Below are 22,997 nucleotides of genomic sequence, written 5' to 3' on the forward strand. Positions count from 1 at the left end.
ATTCCCACATTCTGGTTCCCTTTTTCTTGCATGTTTGCTAGATAAAGTCTACAAGTTATGTATTGTTCTTCCGGGATAGTTACAGTCCTGGCATCAAGCAGAGAGCAAAGGTTTATCATCTCTTAATATTCTAAGCGATACATTCTGTTATGTGAGTATTTGCTGGTGTTTAGCCAGCCTAAGAGGGCTGCAGCCACCTAAAATTAGTTTTAAGATGAAACAAATTCAAAATGGCTTCACCGGCTCCTCCTTGTCCTGTGTGAAATGCGCTGAAACAGTGCACTGGGGAAAGATTTATACGGCAGATAGCATTTTGGGCCCCGGGATTCGTTGGAATGCATGACTCGATTTCGGTGCCAAGTGAGAGTTTTGCGTGGTGGTTTTACTGCACAGGAAGTTTATTCCTTGCTTCAGTAGTTCCCCTTTTTTGTCATGTCCAAGAAGCATTTCATAACTGGAGTTAAATGTTAGATCCGTGAGTTCAGAGACCAGGATTTCAGCTCTTTATTTTGTGACCCCAGCGTGGTAAAAAGAGGCAAACACCGAACCAAAGAAACCCACAATCAACCCCAAGTTATATACACAAGCCCCACAATAGATCTTTCCAACCAGTGGCCAGTTTCATTTTACATTGACTGGATTTAGCCCCACATCGGTCAGTTAACAGACAGGCTTATGATTCTGCCTTGGACCTCGTGCTTGGTCCTCGGAAGAACTGCAGACACAACATTAAAGCTCTGAATTAAGATCAAATCCCTCGGGAGTGATCTGGTGCAGTGTATCTGGCGGTATTATGTTCCTGCACAATAATGTGGCACGGAGAGGAAGAACTGATTATTATGGCCTGCTTTCTGCTACCTGAAAGTCTCCAAGTGGCTCACGGTCGCCTTCCTTTCCTCTCCCTGCGGCAGACACCCTGTGAGGTAGGTGAGGCCGAGAGAGCTCTGAGAGAACTGCGACTAGCCCAAGGTCACCCAGCTGGCTGCACGGGGAGGAGGAGCAGGGAATCAAACCTGGCTCTCCAGATTAGAAGCCCCCACTCTTAACCACTAACCCAGGGGTAGTCAACCTGTGGTCCTCCAGATGTCCATGGACTACAATTCCCATGAGCCCCTGCCAGGGAATGCTGGCAGGGGCTCATGGGAATTGTAGTCCATGGACATCTGGAGGACCACGGGTTGACTACCCCTGCACTAACCCACGCCGGCATCAACGGTGGACATTATCATGGCTTTTGTGAGGACATGTTTCTGCCCATACACCAGAAGCACCCATCTGGCTCCAGATGTTCATGGACTACAATTCCCATGAGCCCCTGCCAGCATTCCCTGGCAGGGGCTCATGGGAATTGTAGTCCATGGGCATCTGGAGGACCACAGGTTGACCACCTGGCCACCCCGAACATGAACATCCTCTCAGCTCCAGCACTCTGCCGCCACCTGCTGGCTGCCGGGAGCCTTGCGGACGGCTCCTCCCGCGGGGCGCGCTCTCTGCTTTGGGAGCTCCTCGGGGCTTCTCCCCAAACTTGTTTGGCCGCGCCCTCCCCGCACTCCGAGTCCAAACGATGCTTAGGACGCACTGGCCCTTTCCACGACGGCAATTGCCCTCTGCACATGCTCTAAGTCCTACACCTGGGTGCATCCAACCTGCAAATGCACCTTCGCATCGCGGCTTCGCAGGGGGAGCCCCATCTGCATTGCTTCGAAATGTTTCAGCAGTTTGGCCCCCTGCAAATAAACTGGCGGCCTCTGCACATGTTCAGAGGACCCTGCAGGGAGGGTCCCCGCAACGCGGGCGCCCCCTAGTGGCGCAAAGTCCCGGGGTGCGCTCGGCGGCCCCGCCCGGCCCTGCTCCGTTTGCGCAACAGGCGGGCGGAGCGCGGAGGGACGGAGGGACGCCCCGGGCGGCGAGCGGGGCCATCGGAGCCGCGCTGCAGGGCCGGACGGCCGCTTCCTTCCTCCCTTGGGCCGGTGAGTTGCCTTCCCTCGCGGCCTTTCCCCTTGGCGGGGCTCCCGTGCGCCGATCAGCCGCGCCAGGCGGAAACTCGCCCGGTGAAGCTTTAGGACAGGTGTGCCTGCTGGAGCGCCCACGGACGGCTCAGGGTGCGGAGAGGCGCGGCAACCCCATGGGGATCCAGCCCCTAATGTAGCCCTAGAGGTCGTTTGCAAGCCCATGGGTTGTTTCTTGGCGCCCAGGGAAGGAGGGAGTGCCTCTGAGCATGTGCAGGTGGCAAAGGGATCTCAGATTTGTTAATTCAGGGGGGGGGGGGACAAGCCCTGCGGTTTTGAAAGGATGACAAATATATTTTCGGGTTTTAGATTCTGCCTCCTGCTTTAGGAGCGGCAGACGGAAGAGTGCCCTTTAATATTAATATTCATTTTATTTAGTACCACATTTCTACACTGCCCTACCCTGAGGCTTCAAATGGCACCTGCCCAGTTCAGGGGGGGGGGGGTATTTCTTTTTATTTTGAAAAAACTAACTTAAAAGAAAAAGAGATAAGAGTTTAACCAGGGAAACTCCTGTTTAACCTCTGAACAGGGAAGCTCTGCTTAAATCCAGTAATTCTCATTAGTCATAAGAGCTGTCTTTGGTGCATGAGTGCAGGGAATTCACATAATACGCCCTCTTCTTCAGGGTTTTGCCGGGTTAGATCCCATGCAGGAGCTGCATCCTCTCAGAGCTTGCAGCTTCATCCATCGTAATCCAACAGGTGTGTTTTCCATAGGGTAGAGCTTCGCCAGTTGAATTGCCGCTGTCATGCTCCCCTCTTGAGCCATCTTGCAGCCTGACGGAGGAACCCTTGAAGCTGTTCCCCCATCAGCACCCCAGCCCTTTCAATCCTGGTGGGGAAGTAAATTCCAAATTAAGGGAACCTAGCAGTGACTTGAAAGTGGTGTTTAATTGTGCGTTTTAAAAAGTGTTACTTTACATGGCCGATAAGGAAAGGTCATAGGAAATGGGGGGGGGAATAACCAGGAAAGAGCAGAATATCAGAGGAAGGAACTGTAAAAAGCTGATGATAACCAAAGAGGAGAGAGGTGTGGCCAGGGAGTGTAGAAAGGAGGCTAAGTTCATGTTTGATTAAAAGAGGGGAGTGGCCAGAGATTGTAAACACCTCCTTGGTAGAGAACAGGGTAACCCCTACCTTGCAGTGGGCACTGGAGCTTCCCTTTCTAAAGAAACCTATTCTGGTAGATTATGTCCCATGCAGCCCCAAATATGCCCTTTTTAATGTACCTGATTCCCAGGGAAATTTGGCTCTTTTCGTTCTGTTTGGGATTCTCAGTTCTGAATTAGCTCTTCTCCCTCTTGGTGTGTTTGTATGTGTTTGTACGCAGAATTGGGTTTTAGCATGCATTTGCATTTGGAATGCTGGTTTGGTGTTTGGAATCTTGTAAGGTTTTCCACCTTGGGGACACTAAGTTGGGGGGAAAGGTGGTTTGGAGATGTTTAAAAGAAATGGCCTGCTTTGTCCTTGGCTTCTGGATCATAGAATCATAGAGTTGGAAGGGACCTCCGAGGTCATCTAGTCCAACCCCGTGCACAATGCGGGAACTCACAACTACCTGCCCACCCACCTAAATTTCATGGCCAAGTGATCCCCCCCCCCACACACACACACAAAATTATCTCCAGAATCCAGCCTGGCCTGGAGGAAATTCACCTACCATTCCCCACAGTGGCAATCAGCAATTCCCTGGGAATGCAAGGAAGGGCCACAAGAGACAAACACTGGCACATCCCTTCCTGCCCACCCACTCACAATCTGCCTAAGCTCATAAAATCAGCATTTCTGTCAGATGATTCTCTAGCCTCTGCTTAAAAATGTCCAAAGAAGGAGAACCCACCACCTCCCGAGGAAGCCTGTTCCACTGAGGAACCGCTCTGACTGTCAGGAACTTCTTCCGGATGTTTAGCTGAAAATTCTTTTGAATTAATTTCAACCCATTGGTTCTGGTCCAAGCCTCTGGGGCAAGAGAGAACAACTCTGCTCCATCCTCCAGGTGACAGCCCTTCAAGTATTTGAAGATGGTTATCATATCACCTCTTCTCCTCAGGGTAAACAGGCCAAGCTCCTTCAACCTTTCCTCCTACGGCTTGGTCTCCAGACCCCTCACCATCTTCGTAGCCTCCCTCTGGACATGCTTTAAATAAATCATAGAATCCTAGAATAACAGAGTTGGAAGGGACCTCATGGGTCATCTAGTCCAACCCCCTGCATTAGGCAGGACACAGAACCCTATCGCTCATCCACTGTAACCTGCCACCCCCTTGAACCTTCACACAATCACCTGATGAAATGTTTTAAATAAATTCAAATATTTAAAAAATGCTTTAAATAAACGGCCTGCTAGCTCCTTGGCATCTCAGTCCTAGAACTACAGGTTCCAATGAAGGCAGCCAAACTTATTTTTGCATGTGAGGCTGCCAAAGACACATAAGTAAATAATAAATCTGGGGCAGAGCACATTTGTGGCTTGCTGAACGTCCCTGGTCCAACCCCCAAATCTCCAGTTCAAGGACTTCAGGCAGCTTCTGAAGGCGTGTCTTTGCCGGCCAGAGTGGGCAATCCTTAACCACATGACCTGCATAAATGCCGTCTAAATGCACTATCTGTGCATTCAGTTCTGTTGCCCGTAGAGCAGGAGTGATCAACCTGTGGTCCTCCAGATGTCCATGGACTACAATTCCCATGAGCCCCTGCCAGCAAATGCTGGCAGGGGCTCATAGGAATTGTAGTCCATGGACATCTGGAGGACCACAGGTTGACTACCCCTGTCTTGGAAGACCAGGAGGTCTCCTGATGCCCACCTTGTGGTTGTTCCGGAAAGCTGCAGGACGGGAGAGAATTTCTACACATTTTTCTAACAGTCGCAGCCATCGTATTCGGCTTCTGACCAGTGCTTTGTACCCGTAGAGAGAGAGAGCTGCTGTGATAATGTTCACTAACAGGAAGTCTTGGGTAAAAAAAGCCCCTAATATCTGTTTCTGTTCGGTGTTTTCTTACACGCCGACCTATGCTACCAATCTAGGAGCGGCTAAGAACGACACAGCCACACCCACACCCACAGTAAACAGATCGAAAATCCGAAACCGAATGCCCTTGCTTATATGAAAGCAAAAAATAAATCTGTAAAAGGCAAAGATATATCCCCTCCCCCAGGTGGTACCGATTTTAAGTTTCTTAGGTAGAGGACCATATTTTTAGGCAAGGCTGTCAAATTTGATATCCTCCCAGCTTCATTCTCCAAATATTAGAGGCTTTCTGGGCGTTAAAAACAATTTGGCACAAAGAAATTTCCTGGCAGGAACATAATGGTGGGGGGAAGCTCTTTCTTGGCGTAATTTCTGTGTCCAGACAGGCCTTGCTGATTAAAAGCCGCAATGAGCAGGACCGGAATGAAAGCCTTGAGTAGAGGGGTGATAAAATTGCCTTGCCGTGCTTGGTGGTTGTAAAAACGAAGGGGGACGTGTGCATTCAACGCTCTGACATCTTACAGAAGGAGAGAACGGAGAACAAAGCGGGTGAGATGCCCCCCCATTGCTTTGTCTCCATGCTGGGATGAAATAAATTTCTGCTCGAGGCATATTTGCATCGACAGCCCACTGAAGTGCTTAGTCCACAAGGTGTGTTAAGAGCCTTGCTGCAGACAGCACAGACAGTATGTTGAAGTGCCTTATAAAGCTGTATGCTATTTCTTCCTTTCTTCCTTTCTTCCTTTAGATTTATATACCGCCCTCCCCGAAGGCTCAGGGCGGTTTACATTGAACTAATAAACAATACATGAAACAGTCTTCGTTAATAATCTTTCTTTCTTCCTTTCTTCCTTTCTTCCTTTCTTCCTTTCTTCCTTTCTTCCTTTAGATTTATATACCGCCCTCCCCGAAGGCTCAGGGCGGTTTACATTGAACTAATAAACAATACATGAAACAGTCTTCGTTAATAATCTTTCTTTCTTTCTTTCTTTCTTTCTTTCTTTCTTCCTTCCTTCCTTCCTTTCTTCCTTTCTTCCTTTCTTCCTTTCTTCCTTTCTTCCTTCCTTTCTTCCTTTCTTCCTTTCTTCCTTTCTTCCTTTCTTCCTTTAGATTTATATACCGCCCTCCCCGAAGGCTCAGGGCGGTTTACATTGAACTAATAAACAATACATGAAACAGTCTTCGTTAATAATCTTTCTTTCTTTCTTTCTTTCTTTCTTTCTTTCTTTCTTTCTTTCTTTCTTTCTTTCTTTCTTTCTTTCTTTCTTTCTTTCTTTCTTTCTTTCTTTCTTTCTTTCTTTCTAGACTAATATACCGCTGCTCTCCGTAAGTCTCACAGCAGTTTACAATAAAGCAACAAAAACAGTCCAAGCTCTAAAAATCCCCTCCAGGACCTCACCCTGGCCTCAACCGTATGCCTGGCGGAAGAGCTCCGTCTGGCAGGCCCTGCGGAAAGCTGACAACTCCAACAGGGCCCTCAGCTCTTCCGGGAGCTCATTCTACCAGGTTGGGGCCAGGGCTGGCCCTGGTCGAGGCCAGGCGGATGTCCTGAGGGCCCATGGCAGCCAGCAGATTCATACCCACAAAGCCAAGATGCCCTGCAGGGGGCATAAGCAGATAAGCAGTCCCGCAGATAAGTAGGGCCCAGCCGCGTAGGGCCTTAAAGGTTAGATCCAATACCTTGAACTACTTGCATTGTAATTGTTATGGTTTAGAGCAGGGGTAGTCAATCTGCGGCCCTCCAGATGTCCATGGACTACAATTCCCAGGAGCCCCTGCCAGCATTCGCTGGCAGGGGCTCCTGGGAATTGTAGTCCATGGACATCTGGAGGGCCGCAGTTTGACTACCCCTGGTTTAGAGCAGGCTTTCTCAGCCAGGGTTTCGTGAAACCCTGGGGTTTCTTCACAGCCCCGGAAGGGTTTCCCAAGGGGGCGTGTCCACAGCTCTGCTTCCCAACCATATTCTGCACGTTTGGGCCACTTCTGGGTTTTACGAAGCCCGAGGGACGTTTCAGGTATTCCTCAACAGTAAAAGAAAGTCAAGAAAAACCGGAGGTATGTTAGATCTTTAGCTTATTAATGACCAGCAATCAACTTAGAGCTACGATCGTACCTTGGAGTAAGTTCTGTTGAATTCTGGGAGGCTTGTCTGCATCTGTTGTAATGCAGGCACAGTTGCTGCTGGCGTCTGGCTGTCCTCTTTACAGCTATAATTCCTTTAAAGTAAACAGATCACTGCTGTGTGGGGGAGAAGAGTCATGCACAGAGGCCACGGTGCCTAGATTTTGCAGCCTGCATGTCCGTTAATTGCCTGGCTCCACAAGGGAATTTAGGACGTATTCTATCCTGTGTGTGTGTGTCAAATCACAGCCAACGCAACAAACCCCTCCAGCAAAGAGCTCTCAAGGAAGCAAGCAGCAGAGGTGGTGGGCTGTTTGCCTTCCTCTTCAGAGACTTCCTTGGAGGCCTTGGAAGTCTGTTTTAGCTTCGGAGACCTGAGGAGATGGGACTGCGCCGTTCTGCCTTCGCTCCCGTGCTCTACTACAGCTCGATAAGAATTTCTACCCACTCGTTTTTGCATCCTCAGCCAAGTTGGTGTCGTGGTTAAGAGGGGCAGCTTCTGATCTGGCCAGCCGGGTTTGATTCCCCGCTCCTCCGCATGCAGCCAGTTGGGTGACCTTGGGCCAGTCACAGTCCTGATGGTGCTGTTTTCACAGAGCATTGCTGTCAGGGCTCTCTCAGCCTCACCTCCCTCACAGGGTGTCTGTTGTGAGGAGAGGAAGGGAAGGTGATTGTAAACTGCTTTAAGATTCCTTTGTTTAATGAAAAGTGGGGTATAAAAGCGAATTCTCCCTCTTCATTGGGCACTCATGCCACCTCCATCTGCCAGAAATTTGGGAACCCCTGGGCTAGAGGAATAAGTGGCCAGATTCGTATTACAGCTCCAACCTGGCCAGAGCTGCCACGTATAGAAACATAGACTTGGAAGAGATCCCGGACCAGGGTCATCTAGTCCAACCCTCTGCCCAATGCAGAAACTGTGGGTACCTGCCTACCCACAGTGACCCCAAGTTTATGCCCAAATGATGCCTCCACCAGAAATCTCCAGAATCCCGCCTGGCCTGGAGGGAATTCACCTACCATCCTACAGTGGTGATCAGCAATTCCCTGGATATGCACGTAAGGGCCACAAGAGACAACCACTGGCACATCCCTTCCTGCCACTCTCTTACAACCTGCCTGTTGGGTTTTTAAAAAATCAGCCATACAAAATACGTCCTCCGAAGTTGCTAGTCCACAAGACGTGGCTTGGAAAAGCGTCGTGTTCAACATCAAATGCCGCGGGGACACAGACCGTAACCTACAACTACTTTTTGAGTCTCTGGAATAAACAGCCCGGCCGCATACACAGAATTGTGCTCGTGCACAGCTTGCTTTGAACGACACCGGCAAGTGGGAGTCAATGGCTGTTTAATAATTAAACCGTATCCTTCTAAAAGAAAAGAAACTAATGCAATTGCCCTTTTATCAGGCACAGGGGTGGTTAACAGGGGAGTGTTTTCTACCAGGTACAAATGGTGATCTGAATTGTCCAATGCCAAGTTCAAACTTGGTGCTATCACTAGAAAAAAGGGAGGGCTGGGTTTTTGCTGCTTGTGACTCTGCAGGACTCTTTTATGGACACAGAATAGCGCTGCGGATTGGTGGAATCACGGCCTTTGGACTGTTTACCGCTTCTATACCACTCCTGTAAATCTGCAGCCAGTTCTTTTCAGTAATCAGGTTTAAGTGAACACAGGGCCACTCCCTTTTTGGAGGAGGGAGATAAATCTGCAGATTTTGCCTTCTCTCCTGACAGCCGCTGAATTTGCCCCCACCGTTAAAGAATGATCATCATATAAATAAAAGGGAGTCTTGTGGGGGGAGAGGGGAACATATTCCACAGATCCTGGGGCAGGAAATTGGCAAAATAAGTGGGATGTCTGCAGGAAACCCCAAAAGTACATGGAATGATTTCAGGAAACCCCCAAACTGTTAAACTGTGTTATCTCTGTGAACTGAGCAACTTCTGCTGTTGTTGTTGTTGTTTTGTGGGACACAATTTGGATTTGAACTAGACTCGTCATTTCAAATCCTTTGAATATAGTGTAAAAAAAAGTGTATTCAAGGGGTTATTTAAGGAACTTGGAAGAGTCGATTCCCCCAAAAAGCATTAAGAACTCAGTGACTTGTAGGAAAGTTTTATATGCCGCTTTTCGCTACCAGAAGGAGCCTCAAAGCGACTTACAATCGCCTTCCCTTCCTCTCCCCACGAGAGACACTCAGTGAGGTAGGTGAGGCTGAAAGAGCTCTGACAGAACTCCTCTGTGAGAACAGCTTTATCAGGACTGGGACTAGCCCAAGGTCACCCAGCTGGCTGCATGTGGTGGAGCATGGCTCGTCAGATTAGAAGCTGCCATTCTTCACCACTACACTGCACTGGCTCTCATTGTACTGGATGTGTCGAACAAACTCCATGGAAATGCAATCCTAGAGGGGATGTAATTTGACAGAAAAATTGCTCTTGATTTGCCGTGGCTTGTCCACACATGCAAATGGCCTCTTAATGCTGCATCCTTCAAGGAATGGGCGTGCACATGTGTGAAGTGATTTTCGGGACTCCTCTAACCACAGAAATCCAGTCCATGTGACAGACATCCTCCTAAGGCCCCTGACTTTAATGGAGTTCGGCAGGTGTGATTCTCTTTAGAATTGGGAACACACATGACTGGTTGCATTGTCAAAACCTTTCATCCTCCTGGCTTGTTTTCTCCACGGGGCAAAATCTAGTATCCCAATCTCCAATAAATTGTTACTGAAAGCTGAATTAGACAGTGTCTGAAGAACTGGGACAGATATTTGACAGTAGGAATTGGGGTAGTGAGCTGATATTCCCAATTCAGGCCAAAGGAGAATTCTTCTAAGGAAAGATGGAGGATCCCTGCCCAGTTAAAAAGGGGAAATCAGGTGTAAGGATTTACTCAGGCTTCAGACCAGGGGGAACTATGTATGCTATCCTGAGTTCCTAGTAAAAGGGAACAATAAAAATGTAATACCCTCTCCCATGCATTGCTGAGGCAGAATAATTCCTCCCCCTCCACAGAAAATTATGAGAGTAATGAGAACTCAACTAGACCTCCCTAGCAAGGCCTCATCTTGGTCACACAAGTCTACAACAGAATAATTCAAACTTCACCTGTTATTTTTCTTTTCACCAGCAGGCACAGCATCTCCAGATCCCGTTTCAAGACTCTCCCGGTTACGTCTTTTAAGCATCTTTGCGTGCAACACTCACATTTCTGTGTTTCTTCACCGATTGACGTTTCCCAAAGATGGCCGCTGTTGGCTTTATCTCATCCTGCACTCGTCCCTTGGTGCCTTTATTCAGGCCAAGACTCCCAAAGATGAGCCCATCCCAATTGCATACCACCGCCGGATGCGCTTCCAAGGATTATTACGAAGTGCTCGTGCTCGGCGGAGGGACCGGAGGGATTGCCATGAGCGCCCGCATGAAGCGGAAAGTGGGAGCCGGAAATGTGGCCCTGGTAGAGCCGCAAGAGGTACGAATGTGGATTCTCTCCCCCCCTCTCCCTGGAAATTCCAAATCTTTTTTTTTTTATATAAGATTTTTATTTTTATTTTCCAGGATTAAAGATAATGAAATACAGGCAATCTACATTGTTAGTACAGAAGAAAAAAGGTTATGCTCTTCATTTGATACATTTAGTTCCCCGTTTCGATCCCCTTTTAAAATATTTAAAGATAATGCAATGCAAGTAATCTACATTACTGATACAGAAAGAAAAGGATTATGCTCTTCGTTTGATACACTGGATACCCCGTTTCAATCCCCTTTTAGGTAAATCAGATAAGGGCCCCATTGTTCTTGAAAACCCTCTTCTCTTCATTTAAGATTATAAGACTCCACATGGCTACAATATTATGGACCCAAAGCTTATAAACTTTTTCACGTTTCCACCACATTTAAAAAGAGAAATCTACTTTGTTACCAAACGATGGAAATTCCAAATCTTGATGAAGATTTGGCTTATTCGCATCCCCGTCCCAAAGATTTTCCAGACGGAATAAGCTCACGTAACGCCATTGAATAGACACCGTATCATTTCCATTCAGTGTGGGAGGTGAGGCAGAGAAGAAAATTCCTGTTCAAAATGCACAGCAGGGCAAAATACAGCACGTTTTAGGTCAGAGGTCAGTCGTGCACGGAGAGGAAGATGTCCTAAAAGGTATGCCCTCTTGCCACTAGGTTGAGATTGAATTGCTCCTCCCTTACATATGGATGTAACTGCTCCGAGGTGCAAGTGGGATATAAATGCAAACTGACATGTAACCTTTTATATCTTTCATCGGGGCCTCTAGCAACGAAACATCCCGTTTAGGCTGCATTTAGAGCAGAAAATTCTCATCTTGGAGAGATTGTGTATTTATTTTATTTATTTATATTTGGATTTCTATAACCGCCCCTCCTGGATACCGCCTTGGGGCGGTTTACAACATCATAAATACATTAAAACATTCATCGTAAAACGACAGGAGTTAACATTATAAAATAGCTAGGATTCCAGTTATCTGCACAGCCTGCTTGCAGATGATCCTTCAGATCTTATTTGTTCCAGGGGTGAGCTCTTCTGGGGTTTTAGGGGAAGAGGCCAATAAAATCTTGCACCATAGATTGACCCCAATCAAATGCCTGGTTGGAAGAGCTTCATTTTGCAGGCCCTTTGGAACAGCCCCCGTTCTAAAGCTGTCATGTAAATTCTAGGTCCTGGGCTGAGTTTCTGCATTTCCTAAGATTAACAATTATTATTATTATATTAGGATTATTCTCCTAAGAAGCAATGTGTGATAAGAAACGAGAGTGATGAACAGTAACCGTACTTGCCTTGCTGGTTAAGAGGTCTCAACTTGCTCTCTGTTGATCTCCTGGAAGTTATGGTTCGTCCGATTATAGGAACGGTTGGTTGTGTCCATTTTTTGGGGCGGGGGGAGATTCATGCCCCATTTGACTTGAAGTGGTACTGAATAAAATGGGAATTTGGAAGAGGGAACTTCCCAGCATGCATTGCTGTAAGGAGAAATTCCAATGGGTCGCCATGTTGGTCTGAAGCAGCACAATAAAATCAGAGTCCAGTGGAAGACCAACAAAGATTGATTCAGGGTGCCCTCTTCCTCAGAAAGGCATTGGATGACAAGAATTAATTGCTTTTGCAAAGAATGGTTCTCATTAAAGCTCAGATGTGTTTTGGACCAAAGAATTGCACGACAAGTTTCCCAAATTTGCCCCAACACAAAGGGCTGTCTCGGCTCTAGTTTAAATGAGTCTGCAAATCATCTGCATGGGGGGTATGGCCATTTCCCCATTGCTGTTCCTTTCTGCCCTGCACCTCTTTTAGTAGGCTATTTCAAATCTCCCCTCTTGGGTCTTCAGAAGCAAGATTTGTCTGTTCTGAAAAGCCTTTCTGGTATGAGCTGGCCCATTCTGCTGGGCCTGTGTTATACCTGGACTGTCGCTTTTACAGGGGATGCTCTGGTTTTATTTGTGTCTTCCAGAAACACTACTATCAGCCAATGTGGACTTTGGTTGGGGCGGGGGCCAAGCAGCTGTCGAAATCTTCGCGGGCGACGGCAAGCGTCATCCCTTCGGGGGTCAGGTGGATCCAGTCCCGTGTTCAAAAGCTGGATCCGGACAAGAACTGTGTGTACTTGGAGAACAACCAGAAGGTGAACTCCCTTTTTTAAAAAAGTTGCTAGCTGCGCTCCTTCTTGAGCATCCTTTAAATCAGGGGTAGTCAACCTGTGGTCCTCCAGATGTCCATGGACTACAGTTCCCATGAGCCCCTGCCAGCGTTTGCGGCTGACACCAAACGGCTTCTCTGAAACCAGCGAGCAAGTTCAGGGCAGAGGAGAGATTTTAGCTGGGAGCTGCCAGAACACAGCTGATGCTCTTCGCTATGCTGTGTTTACTGATGTGCATAAATGTCCCTTCAAACTTAATGTTCCAACCAATGTCTTCTGTTACAGATCTCTTACAAGTACTTGATCATTGCTCTTGGGCTCCAGCTGCAGTATGAAAAGGTATTTTTCTGTGGAAGTGCTTCTCTCTTTAGTGCAGCCTCTCTCAACTATTTTACCCTCGAGGAACCCCTGAAACATCCTTCAGGCTTTGAGAAACCCCAGAAGTGGTGCAATGGTGCAGAATAGGGTTGGGAAGCAGAGCTGTGGACACGCCCACCTGGGTCACCCATCATTGGCTTTTTCAACATCTGTTGCAGTGGTTCTCAGCCTGCGGGTCAGGACCCCTTTGGCGGTCGAATGACCCTTTCACAGGGTTTGTGGCAGGGCAAGCAAGCTTGGCCAGGGGGTGCCATCCACACAACAGTCTTGCGGGGCAGATCGAGATAGAGCGTTCGTCTGTCTTGAGCAGCAGAAAAGAGCGAGAGGCAGAGCTGAACTGAGAAACCCCAGGGGAAAAAAACACAATTTATATACAATTCTGAACAATGGAACTTCATGCCGTTGGTCAGTTTTGGTTTAATTTCTGTGAAAGAAAACTTGCCTAGTTTTATGGTTGGGGGGGGTCACCACCACATGAGGAACTGGATTAAAGGGCCACGGCATCAGGAAGGTTGAGAACCACTGGTCTATGTTCATATCACCTGATAAATGCTTGACACATTTTAAAAATATATATAAAAATTAATTAACTCCCACCCATTCAGGAAACCCTTCCAGGCCCCTCAAGGAACCCCCCAGGGTTTCACAAAGGCCTGGTTGAGAAAATGATATCAATTTCGACCTCACTTTTTAAAGGCCTGGAAGCAGACAGTGCGTGCAAACAATTTGTGTAACATGGAAACCACACCAGGTGATGCATATTGACTTAATTTGCCATCACGCCTTAAAATTCTGGCACGGGATCAGGTAGAGATGGAAAGAACTGTACTCCAGGTATTCTACACTGCAGCCTTTAAAATATATCTAAACAATTAACTCCCACCCAATTAACTCCCACCCAGGGCAATCAAGAAACCCTGTGATTTCATGAAACCCTGGTTGAGCAAGCCTGGTATACAGGGTGGGTATGCATGTATGGTAGGTAGGATCAGGTTGGCAGGCATAGCTGCGATTTCATTTTTTCGCCTACGGGCATTTGAGCCGTAGAAGCAACACAATGACATAACCTTGTAGGAAGTTACAAAAATGGTCTTTTGCTTAAAAGGGAAAAAATAATAAGGCCTTGTTTCAATTATCATATACATGAAGGGGAAATGTAGATCTGGTTTGCGTGCCTGACTGTTTTGGAAGATGAATCAGCTCCCCCTCACTGGCAGTCTTCAAGCAAAGGCTGGATACACACTTTTCTTGGATGCTTTAGGATGCTTAGGGCTGATCCTGCATTGAGCAGGGGGTTGGACTAGATGGCCTGTGTGGCCCCTTCCAACTCTAGGATTCTAGGATTCTAGATCTTGTGTACAGATCCTTAGATAATGATTCAGCATTCAGCATAGAGACTGTGCCCTTTTCTCTCCTTGCGCCGAAACCATTAAATACAGCCTCTCTAATTTTGTTCCGCTACAGATCAAAGGCTTGCCTGAAGGTTTTAAATACCCTAAGATCGGTTCCAATTATTCCATCCACACAGTAGAGAAAACGTGGCAGGCGCTGAAAGGCTTTGAGGAGGGGAATGCCATCTTCACCTTTCCAAACACGCCGGTGAAATGCGCAGGCGCCCCTCAAAAGATCATGTACCTGTCCGAGGCGTACTTCAGAAAGGTATGGGCCAGCCGCGAATGGATGAATCGGATGTATTTTTGTGGCGTCACCTGAGCAGACATCTTTTTAAACAGCTGAGGTTTCAAAAAGCCATTCCCTTCATCCTAAGTGGTTGCAAGACTCCATCTGCTCAAAGAAGCTTTTAGCCGCTACGGAGAGATGCTATGACTTCTCTGTCCTCCCTGCTCAAGATGTGATGCAATTTGGTCTTTATTTTTTTATGGGCCTGGTAAACAGAGGGCTTGAGTGCTGACGTGTCACCTGTCCTGAACTCAGAAGATCTCAAAATGTCTGTGTACTTACGCCAATCCCAGGAGGGGCCGTTATCCTCAGTCCAGCCTTTCTCAACATTTTTGCTGTTGAGAAACCCCAGAAACATTCTGCAGGCTTTGAGAAGCCACAGAAATGGCACAATCATACAGAACGCGGTTGGGGAAGTACAGCTGTGGACACGCCCACCTGAGGCCCCTCCCCTTCCCACCCTACCAGGCTCACCATTGGCCATTTGAAGGAGGGGTCGGCATGACCATATATGGTCATATCACCAATTAACACATTTTAAATATATATATTGCAAATTAATCAACTCCTTTAATCAACTCCCACCCATTCGGGAAACCCTTTAAACCAGTTTTCCCGTTAACAATCTCTTTTCTCGTCTACACCTCCAGAACGGAAAGCGATCCGAAGCCAACATAATGTTCAACACGGCGCTTGGCATGATCTTTGGTGTGCAGAAGTATGCCGATGCTCTGCTCAAGATTGTCAAATCACGGGATATTACAGTGAACTACCGACACAACCTCATAGAGGTGCGAGCTGATAAACAGGAAGCCGTCTTTGAGAACTTGGACAAACCTGGAACAACGGAAGTTTATCAGGTCAGCAAATATAATCATTCTGGAGATTTGGTGTGGAAGATCCTTGACATTTTTCCTGCCTGTGGTGTGACAAAACATGGTTACGTTCTCTCATCTTAAAAAATAGCACGTAGCGGTGAATTAATTGATGTTTGAAGCGGAACATAGTTGATTTGTTAGACAGGAGAATCTTTCATTCATACCCTACTGGGATGGCTACGTAAACACCAAATGAATCTGTGCAGGTTCAACAAACAGTTTAACCCCTTAATTGGAGAGTGGCAATTCCCGACAGAATAAACAAACAAGTCCTGGCGAATTACCCTTGTTTCACCATCCTTCATCACGGAAAAACATAACCATCAATGGACAAAACGAGACACAGTGGCAAAATGCTCTGTGTGGGTAAAGGATTTCTGTAGATACAATGGCAATTGCTACTACATATTCCTAGAGATGGAAAGATATCCAGGCAGATGTAGCAGAAATTACCATTATATCTACAGAACTAGAATGACGGACCTCACCAGGGTCAGGAGCAAGGGGGCAGAAAACGCCACCGAAGATACCAAAGTGTCATCAAAAGAGAGCATCGGTCCTGTGAAGCAGGAAGTGTGACCCTCTTGTTTCCTACACACATGTATCAGCAACAGTCCATTCAAAAAGCAGTCACAAAAGAGTAATTTCACCGGGGAGGGGGGGGTGCTGCCCACTAGGCTGTAGACCACTGGTGTACGGGTTCAGCATACTTGCAGCCCCACGTCAACAGCTTTCCTTCTGTCTCCCAGTATGAAATGCTGCATGTCACACCCCCTATGGGACCCCCCGACGTCCTCCTGAATAGCCCCGTATCTGATGCTGCCGGTTGGGTGGATCTAGACAAGGAAACGTTGCAGCATACGAAATACCCCAATGTGTTTGGCATCGGAGACTGCACAAACCTGCCCACCTCCAAGACGGCTGCAGCGGTTGGTAAGTTTAGTCCTCCAGATGTCCATGGACTACAATTCCCATGAGCCCCTGCCAGCGAATGCTGGCAGGGGCTCATGGGAATTGTAGTCCATGGACATCTGGAGGGCCGCAGTTTGACTACCCCTGGTTTAGTCTATTCATATTTTTGAACGGATCGTACTAAGTTCTTTACGCCCACAACCTGGGTCTTCCTGATCTCGGGAGCTAAGTAGAATTCGTTCTTGGATGGGAAGCCCACCTGGGCAGGTTAGAGGCAGGGAACAGCAATCTTGTTCAGCTCTTGCCTTGAAGCCCTCATTGGTGGGTTCATCTGGAGCCGGGGCCTGGAATGTCCCAGTTGTAACCTGCAGCATCTCCAGGTAAAAAGGGTCTAGCAGCACGGGGTGCGGAACTGACCGGAATAGACAAGATTCACCTTGAGAAACGAATAGGTCTGAAATCAGCAAGCGGCAGCTCTGTGGATGTGACAGGTTGGAAGGATAACTGGAGAGGTTTCTAGAACATATTAGTTGGGCTCACTCAGTGCCTTAGGCATCTAGGGACCAGTCCTGATGAAGTGAACAGGGAGTTGGTCGTGACCAGTACGGATCATGACTAATTTATGCCCCAGCTTGGTGTAGTGGTTAGGAGCACGGACTTCTGATCTGGCGAGCCGGGTTTGATTCCCCGCTCCCCCACATGCAACTAGCTGGGTGACCTTGGGCTTGCCATGGCACTGATAAAGCTGTTCTCAATGAGCAGTAATATTAGGGCTCTCTCAGCCTCACCCACCCCACAGGGTGTCTGTTGTGGGGAGAGGAAAGGGAAGGGGATTGTAAACCGCTTTGAGCCTCCTTCGGGTAGAGAAAAGTGGCATATAAGAACCAACTCTTCTTCTTCTTCAGTAATATCAGGGCTCTCTCTGCCTCACCCCCCTCACAGGGTGTCTGTTGTGGGGAGAGGAAAGGGAAGGCGATTATTTGCCGCTCTGAGACTCCTTCGGGTAGAGAAAAGCGGCATATAAGAACCAACTCTTATTTATACTGGGCCTTGGTCACAAATCACTGTCACTTGGCTTAGATGCTGGTTTACGTCTTCCCTCTCGTCTTAACGAGCAGCGTGACACACAAATCCAATACTGCTGACGAAATTCTCCGTTAACCAGCAGGAAGAAAAAGAGAGAACAGCAAAGAATAGCTTTACGCCAGTGGCCCTCTCAGTCCGTAGCGGATGAAGCCGCACAGGATAGGAATATTTCGACATGTGATCATCTCTGAGGTCAACCAGCAACCCTGCACCAATTCCGGGGGGCATCCTATAAATAGCTCAGAGGCAGCACGGCCGCACAGCTGCCAAGCGGACGTCTTGGTCAGATAGGCAGCTGTTTACTGTATTACAAGTGTCTGCTTGTGAACAGATAACGGCCAAGACTTACAGTGTCTCATACCCCGTGCTCCCAGTCACCCTGCCTGAACTGCCGTCCAAAATATTTCTCATATTTGACCCAAGCAGTCAGGGCTGCAAACTAATAACTTCCATCTCTCAGACCCGCAATCCTGTCTGGACTTATTTGGCAATGCGAGTGGAAGTTATTTCCAAAGTAACAAGACAGCTGTATTGCATGCAAGAGCTTTCCTAGAGGGGTTCCCTTCACTTGAGCGAGATCATCGCCCCTCTCTACAAGAGGGACACAAAGCACAGTTGAGCTTGCAGGCCTAGCCTTCTCTGCAGCGCAATTAAGGGAGGGCATGAAATATTTGGCACAGGGAGAACGATCTTCCGTCCTTTTGTGCGTTTTCTATAAAATTCCGGCCGCCTGCAGGCAAGCCATGGAGAAAAAAAACTCTTAGCAGTTTTCTCGGAATGACAGTTGCGAGGAAGTTGCTTGTGGCAGAAAAAATATCCTCTTTTTGCAGCTGTCTTTTTATCCTCATTCCAGCCTTTTTCAACATTTTTGCAGCTGAGAAACTCCAGAAACATTCTTCAGGTTTTGAGAAGCCCCAGAAGTGGCACCATCGTGCAGAACGTGGTTGGGAATCAGAGCAGTGGACACGCCCACCTGAGGCCCCTCCCCTTTCCACCCCTACCAATGGATTCTGGTGATCCGGAGCAGAGCTTGGGAGTTTACTACCTAAGCAGTAGAGCAATCTAAACCTGGAAGGATTCAGATGGGTAGCCGTGTTGGTCTGAAGTTGCACAATAAAATCAGAATCCAGTAGCACCTTTAAGACTGAATAAATCTTTGTTGGTCTTAAAGGGGCTACCGGACTCTGAATTTATTGTAAAACTGGAAGGTTACCAGCTAAGTGGCTGCAAGAAATTTGCATTACAATTGCCCTACCTAGGCAAGCAGAGGCGTAACCTGACCACTCTAGATGACTTCGGCCCCACTGTAGGAAAACAGGAATGCAAGATGAACAGAGCTGCGACTCAAAATATAGTTGAAAGAAATCAGCCTTTTATGTCAGCAGAATGATTTGGGGTGAATATAAACAAACCTCTTGTGGCACAGAGTGGTTAGGCAGCCGACATGAAGTCTGAAGCTCTGTCCATGAGGCTGGGAGTTCGATCCCAGCAGCCGGCTCAAGGTTGACTCAGCCTTCCATCCTTCTGGGGTTGGTAAAATGAGTACCCAGCTTGCTGGGGGGTAAAACGGTAATGACTGGGGAAGGGAATGACAAACCACCCTGTATTGTGTCTCAGTCTTGGTGCTTGGTGCTTTACCTTTTATAAATAAACCATTGCCTTTTCTCTCTGATGCAGCTGGGCAGTCCGGAGTCCTCGCCAAAACAATTTCTTCCGTAATGCAGGGCAAAACCCCAACAAAGAAGGTAACAAATATTTCCGCGGGCTTGTCCCTTAAATGTCATTCGGAACGCGGAATTTCTAAACCGTTGTGATCTTAGCGGCAGTGGCTCCAATAGCTCACTTTTTAATGCTTCTTTAAAAAGTGCTTTAATGTGCTGCTTCCAAATATTCTAACAAGGGCACTGAAATAACCTGGCCTATTTCAGGTTTTTAAAAACGTGTGCATCTGTCCACTTGGGGGATTTATCTCCTGTTGAAGACAGCACGGCGCGAGATCTCATGACAGAAAGCTAGTGTTGTCAAAAACAATGTCATAGAAGCACCTGGAAAAGTCTAGTTTAGAGGTGAAATATGATCAGAGGAGACAAAGATTTAACTTGCACCTAGGTTTACAACATGAGCCTCTTGTGGCGCAGAGTGGTAAGGCAGCTGTCTGAAAGCTTTGCCCATGAGGCTGGGAGTTCGATCCCAGCAGCCGGCTCAAGGTTGACTCAGCCTTCCATCCTTCCGAGGTCGGTGAAATGAGTACCCAGCTTGCTGCTGGGGGGTAAACGGTAATGACTGGGGAAGGCACTGGCAAACCACCCTGTATTGAGTCTGCCATGAAAACGTTAGAGGGCGTCACCCCAAGGGTCAGACATGACTCAGTGCTTGCACAGGGGATACCTTTACCTTTACCTAGGTTTACAACAGGGGCTTGTGCTCCGAGGCAGATCGCAATGGCCCACCCTTTTTGGAAGCTCTTCCGGTTGGATCAAAATCTCTGGCCTAAGATGCCCAAGCTTGGGTTTTGAATACCTGGGAAATGTCTGTATCGATTTCAGCTCTCAATACTTTAACTCTCTGAGTGCGTATGAATTGTTTCAGTTTGGTGAAGTACTTATCCCCAAAACGTCTCCTCAGATACGCTCTGACTCTTCCAGGATAGACAAAGCAGCAGGACAAAATTGGGAGTCTAGTGGCACTTTTTAAAACTGTGGTCATAAAGGTGCCAGCTCGGTGAACTGGTTAGGAGTGTGGACTTCTAATCTGGTGAGCCAGGTTTGATTCCCTGCTCCTCCACAGGCAGCCAGCTAGGTGACCTTGGGCTCACCACAGCCCTGATCATGCTGTTCTGACCGAGCAGTGATATCAGGGCTCTCTCAGCCTCACCCACCTCACAGGGTGTCTTTCGTGAGAAAAGCGGCATAGAAGAATCAACTCTTCTTCTTTGTCCTGCTGCTTTGAATCTGCTAGTGATGTTGTGATGGGTTTTGACTGGTACCTCACATCCACTGTCGAATATTCTGCAGTACGATGGCTACACGTCCTGCCCGCTGGTCACAAACTATAACAGAGCCATCCTTGCGGAGTTTGACTACAATTCGCAGCCTCTGGAAACGTTCCCCATCGACCAAAGCAAGGAACGACTGACCAGTTTTCACATGAAAGCTCACATGATGCCCCCTCTTTACTGGCATGGACTCCTGAAGTAAGTATTTTATTTTATGTCCCAACTTGAGCTCAGAGAATGTTGAAAAGGGGCTGCATTTATGAGTTGCCTGTGAAAGTATTTCAATAATAAAGGATTAGTGCAGTATTCTCAGTGGAACAGGCTTCCTCGGGAGGTGGTGGGTTCTCCATCTTTGGAGATTTTTGAACAGTCTAGACGGGGAGGCTGATTCTGTGAAGAATCAAGGGGGTGGCAGGTGGCAGTGGATGAGCGATTGGGATGCGAGTGTCCTGCATAGTGAGGGGGTTGGACTAGATGACCCAGGAGGTCCCTCCCAACTCTGTGATTCTATGATTATAAGAATTTTCCGTTTCAACAATGGGAAAAGGTAACGTGAGCTTCATAAATAAAAGTGTATATATAAAACCACCTGGCCAGTTTAAAGTAGAATGTTGTACGAAATCGCAAACTTCTGTTGCTTGCAGCCACTGGAATTTTACTTAATGGCTTTCCATCACAACAAAATTCCAACAGCTTATGTGGAGTCGTAAGTTATAGTCTCTTGTCCTTCCTGCCTGCCTTGTGGGGGAGGAAAAAGTGCTTGATTTACCAGCAAATTCCACTATAATAAAATGCAATAAACATTTCACAGTTGTTTCAGTATCCTAGATTTGTAAAAGTATTTTCCTTTTTCCTTCTCCTGCAGGGGATTCTGGGGAGGTCCTGGTCCAATAAGGAAACTGCTACACCTAGGGTTGAAGTAAAATTCATTTCCTCCTCTCCGCACAAGTTCAGCATATTTCAACAAGCACCAGAGCTTTCAGAAACCAGTCCAGGATATGCCACCTACACTTTCCATATAAATAAAATCCAGTTCATCTGCCAGAACCTGTGTTTCAGAGTTATCTCTTAAAATGTCAGGGGGAAGAGGTTCGATTCCTTGAAATATTAAAAAAATTACTCGCAATTTAGGCTATAATCCAGATAATGTTAAGTTCCCTGTACTTGCTTTGGAATAAGCATGTGTACATCACATAGAGCCAGTTTGGTGTAGTGGTTAGGAGTGCGGACTTCTAATCTGGCATGCCAGGTTCGATTCTGCGCTCCCCCACATGCAGCCAGCTGGGTGACCTTGGGCTCACCACGGCACTGATAAAGCTCTTCTGAGTGAGCAGTGATATCAGGGCTCTCTCAGCCTCACCCACCCCACAGGGTGTCTGTTGTGGGGAGAGGAAAGGGAAGGCAATTGTAAGCCGCTTTGAGCCTCCTTTGGGTAAGGGAAAGCGGTATATAAGAACCAACTCTTCTTCTTCTTCAGTAATACCAGGGCTCTCTCAGCCTCACCCACCTCACAGGGTGTCTGTTGTGGGGAGAGGAAAGGGAAGGCAACTGTAAGCCGCTTTGAGCCTCCTTCGGGTAGGGAAAAGCGGCATATAAGAACCAACTCTTCTTCTTCTTCATAACAAGGCCACAAAGTAATGGGCTTCTGGGGAAGAAACTGTATCTCAGAAGTGGGAAGCTGTTGTTCAGAAAATGCCATCAAGTAGCAGCATATCTGCCACTTTTTCTTTTTGCTTGCCCACAAGGGTACTACTGAGTCGCTGCTTACGTACTACATAGGATCTCAGCTTTACAAGTGGCTGCAGGGACTAACAGCGTAACCTGGAATGACTCCAGTTCAAATCTCTGCTCCCCCGTGACCTCTGCCGTAGAACAAGCCTGTGCCACATTATCCCCTTCAATCACCAGCAGTCATGTGTTCTTACTTTGGAAGTCTGGTGTATGGATGTGAACAAATAATGCTTGACATTCAGTGTCGGGTTGTTTTTTTTTATGCTTTCAGTAATCTGTAGTAGTAATTCTACCTTAGATACGTACTTGCACTTAATCCTAGACGTAAATGTCCTTGCAACACTGTTTGCTCGTTGTTAAGTCGCGGGGGTTAGTCGAACTGCGGCCCTCCTGATGTCCATGGACTACAATTCCCATGAGCCCCTGCCAGCAAATGGTGGCAGGGGCTCATGGGAATTGTAATCCATCGGGAGGGCCGCAGTTTTGACTACCCCTGGGTCAAAGCACACACACCCCTTGCAGATCCCAGTGTGAATAAATGCAGTTTATTTAGCTTGCGA

The 22,997-nt window shown here is 47.5% G+C and overlaps 1 protein-coding gene across 2 annotated transcripts; it reads left to right on the forward strand.

Moving 5' to 3' along the window:
- Positions 1-1,826: 1,826 nt before the first annotated feature.
- SQOR (sulfide quinone oxidoreductase) lies at positions 1,827-21,753 on the forward strand. Of its 2 annotated transcripts, none has more exons than XM_077317320.1 (10): positions 1,827-1,970; positions 10,239-10,580; positions 12,592-12,762; positions 13,063-13,116; positions 14,620-14,814; positions 15,486-15,695; positions 16,463-16,646; positions 19,389-19,456; positions 20,726-20,904; positions 21,572-21,753. In XM_077317320.1, exons 2-10 carry the CDS (start codon positions 10,353-10,355, stop codon positions 21,627-21,629), a joined length of 1,347 nt encoding a protein of 448 aa, XP_077173435.1. In that variant the 5' UTR covers positions 1,827-1,970; positions 10,239-10,352; the 3' UTR covers positions 21,630-21,753. The 2 variants fall into 2 exon arrangements, with proteins under 2 accessions (XP_077173435.1, XP_077173436.1); XM_077317321.1 differs by having other exon boundaries at positions 1,833-1,970; positions 10,242-10,580.
- The last annotated feature ends 1,244 nt before the right edge of the window (positions 21,754-22,997 follow it).

This window comes from Paroedura picta, chromosome 18 (genome assembly GCF_049243985.1).
Source record: "Paroedura picta isolate Pp20150507F chromosome 18, Ppicta_v3.0, whole genome shotgun sequence".
In the NCBI taxonomy this organism is placed as follows: Eukaryota; Metazoa; Chordata; class Lepidosauria; order Squamata; family Gekkonidae; genus Paroedura; species Paroedura picta.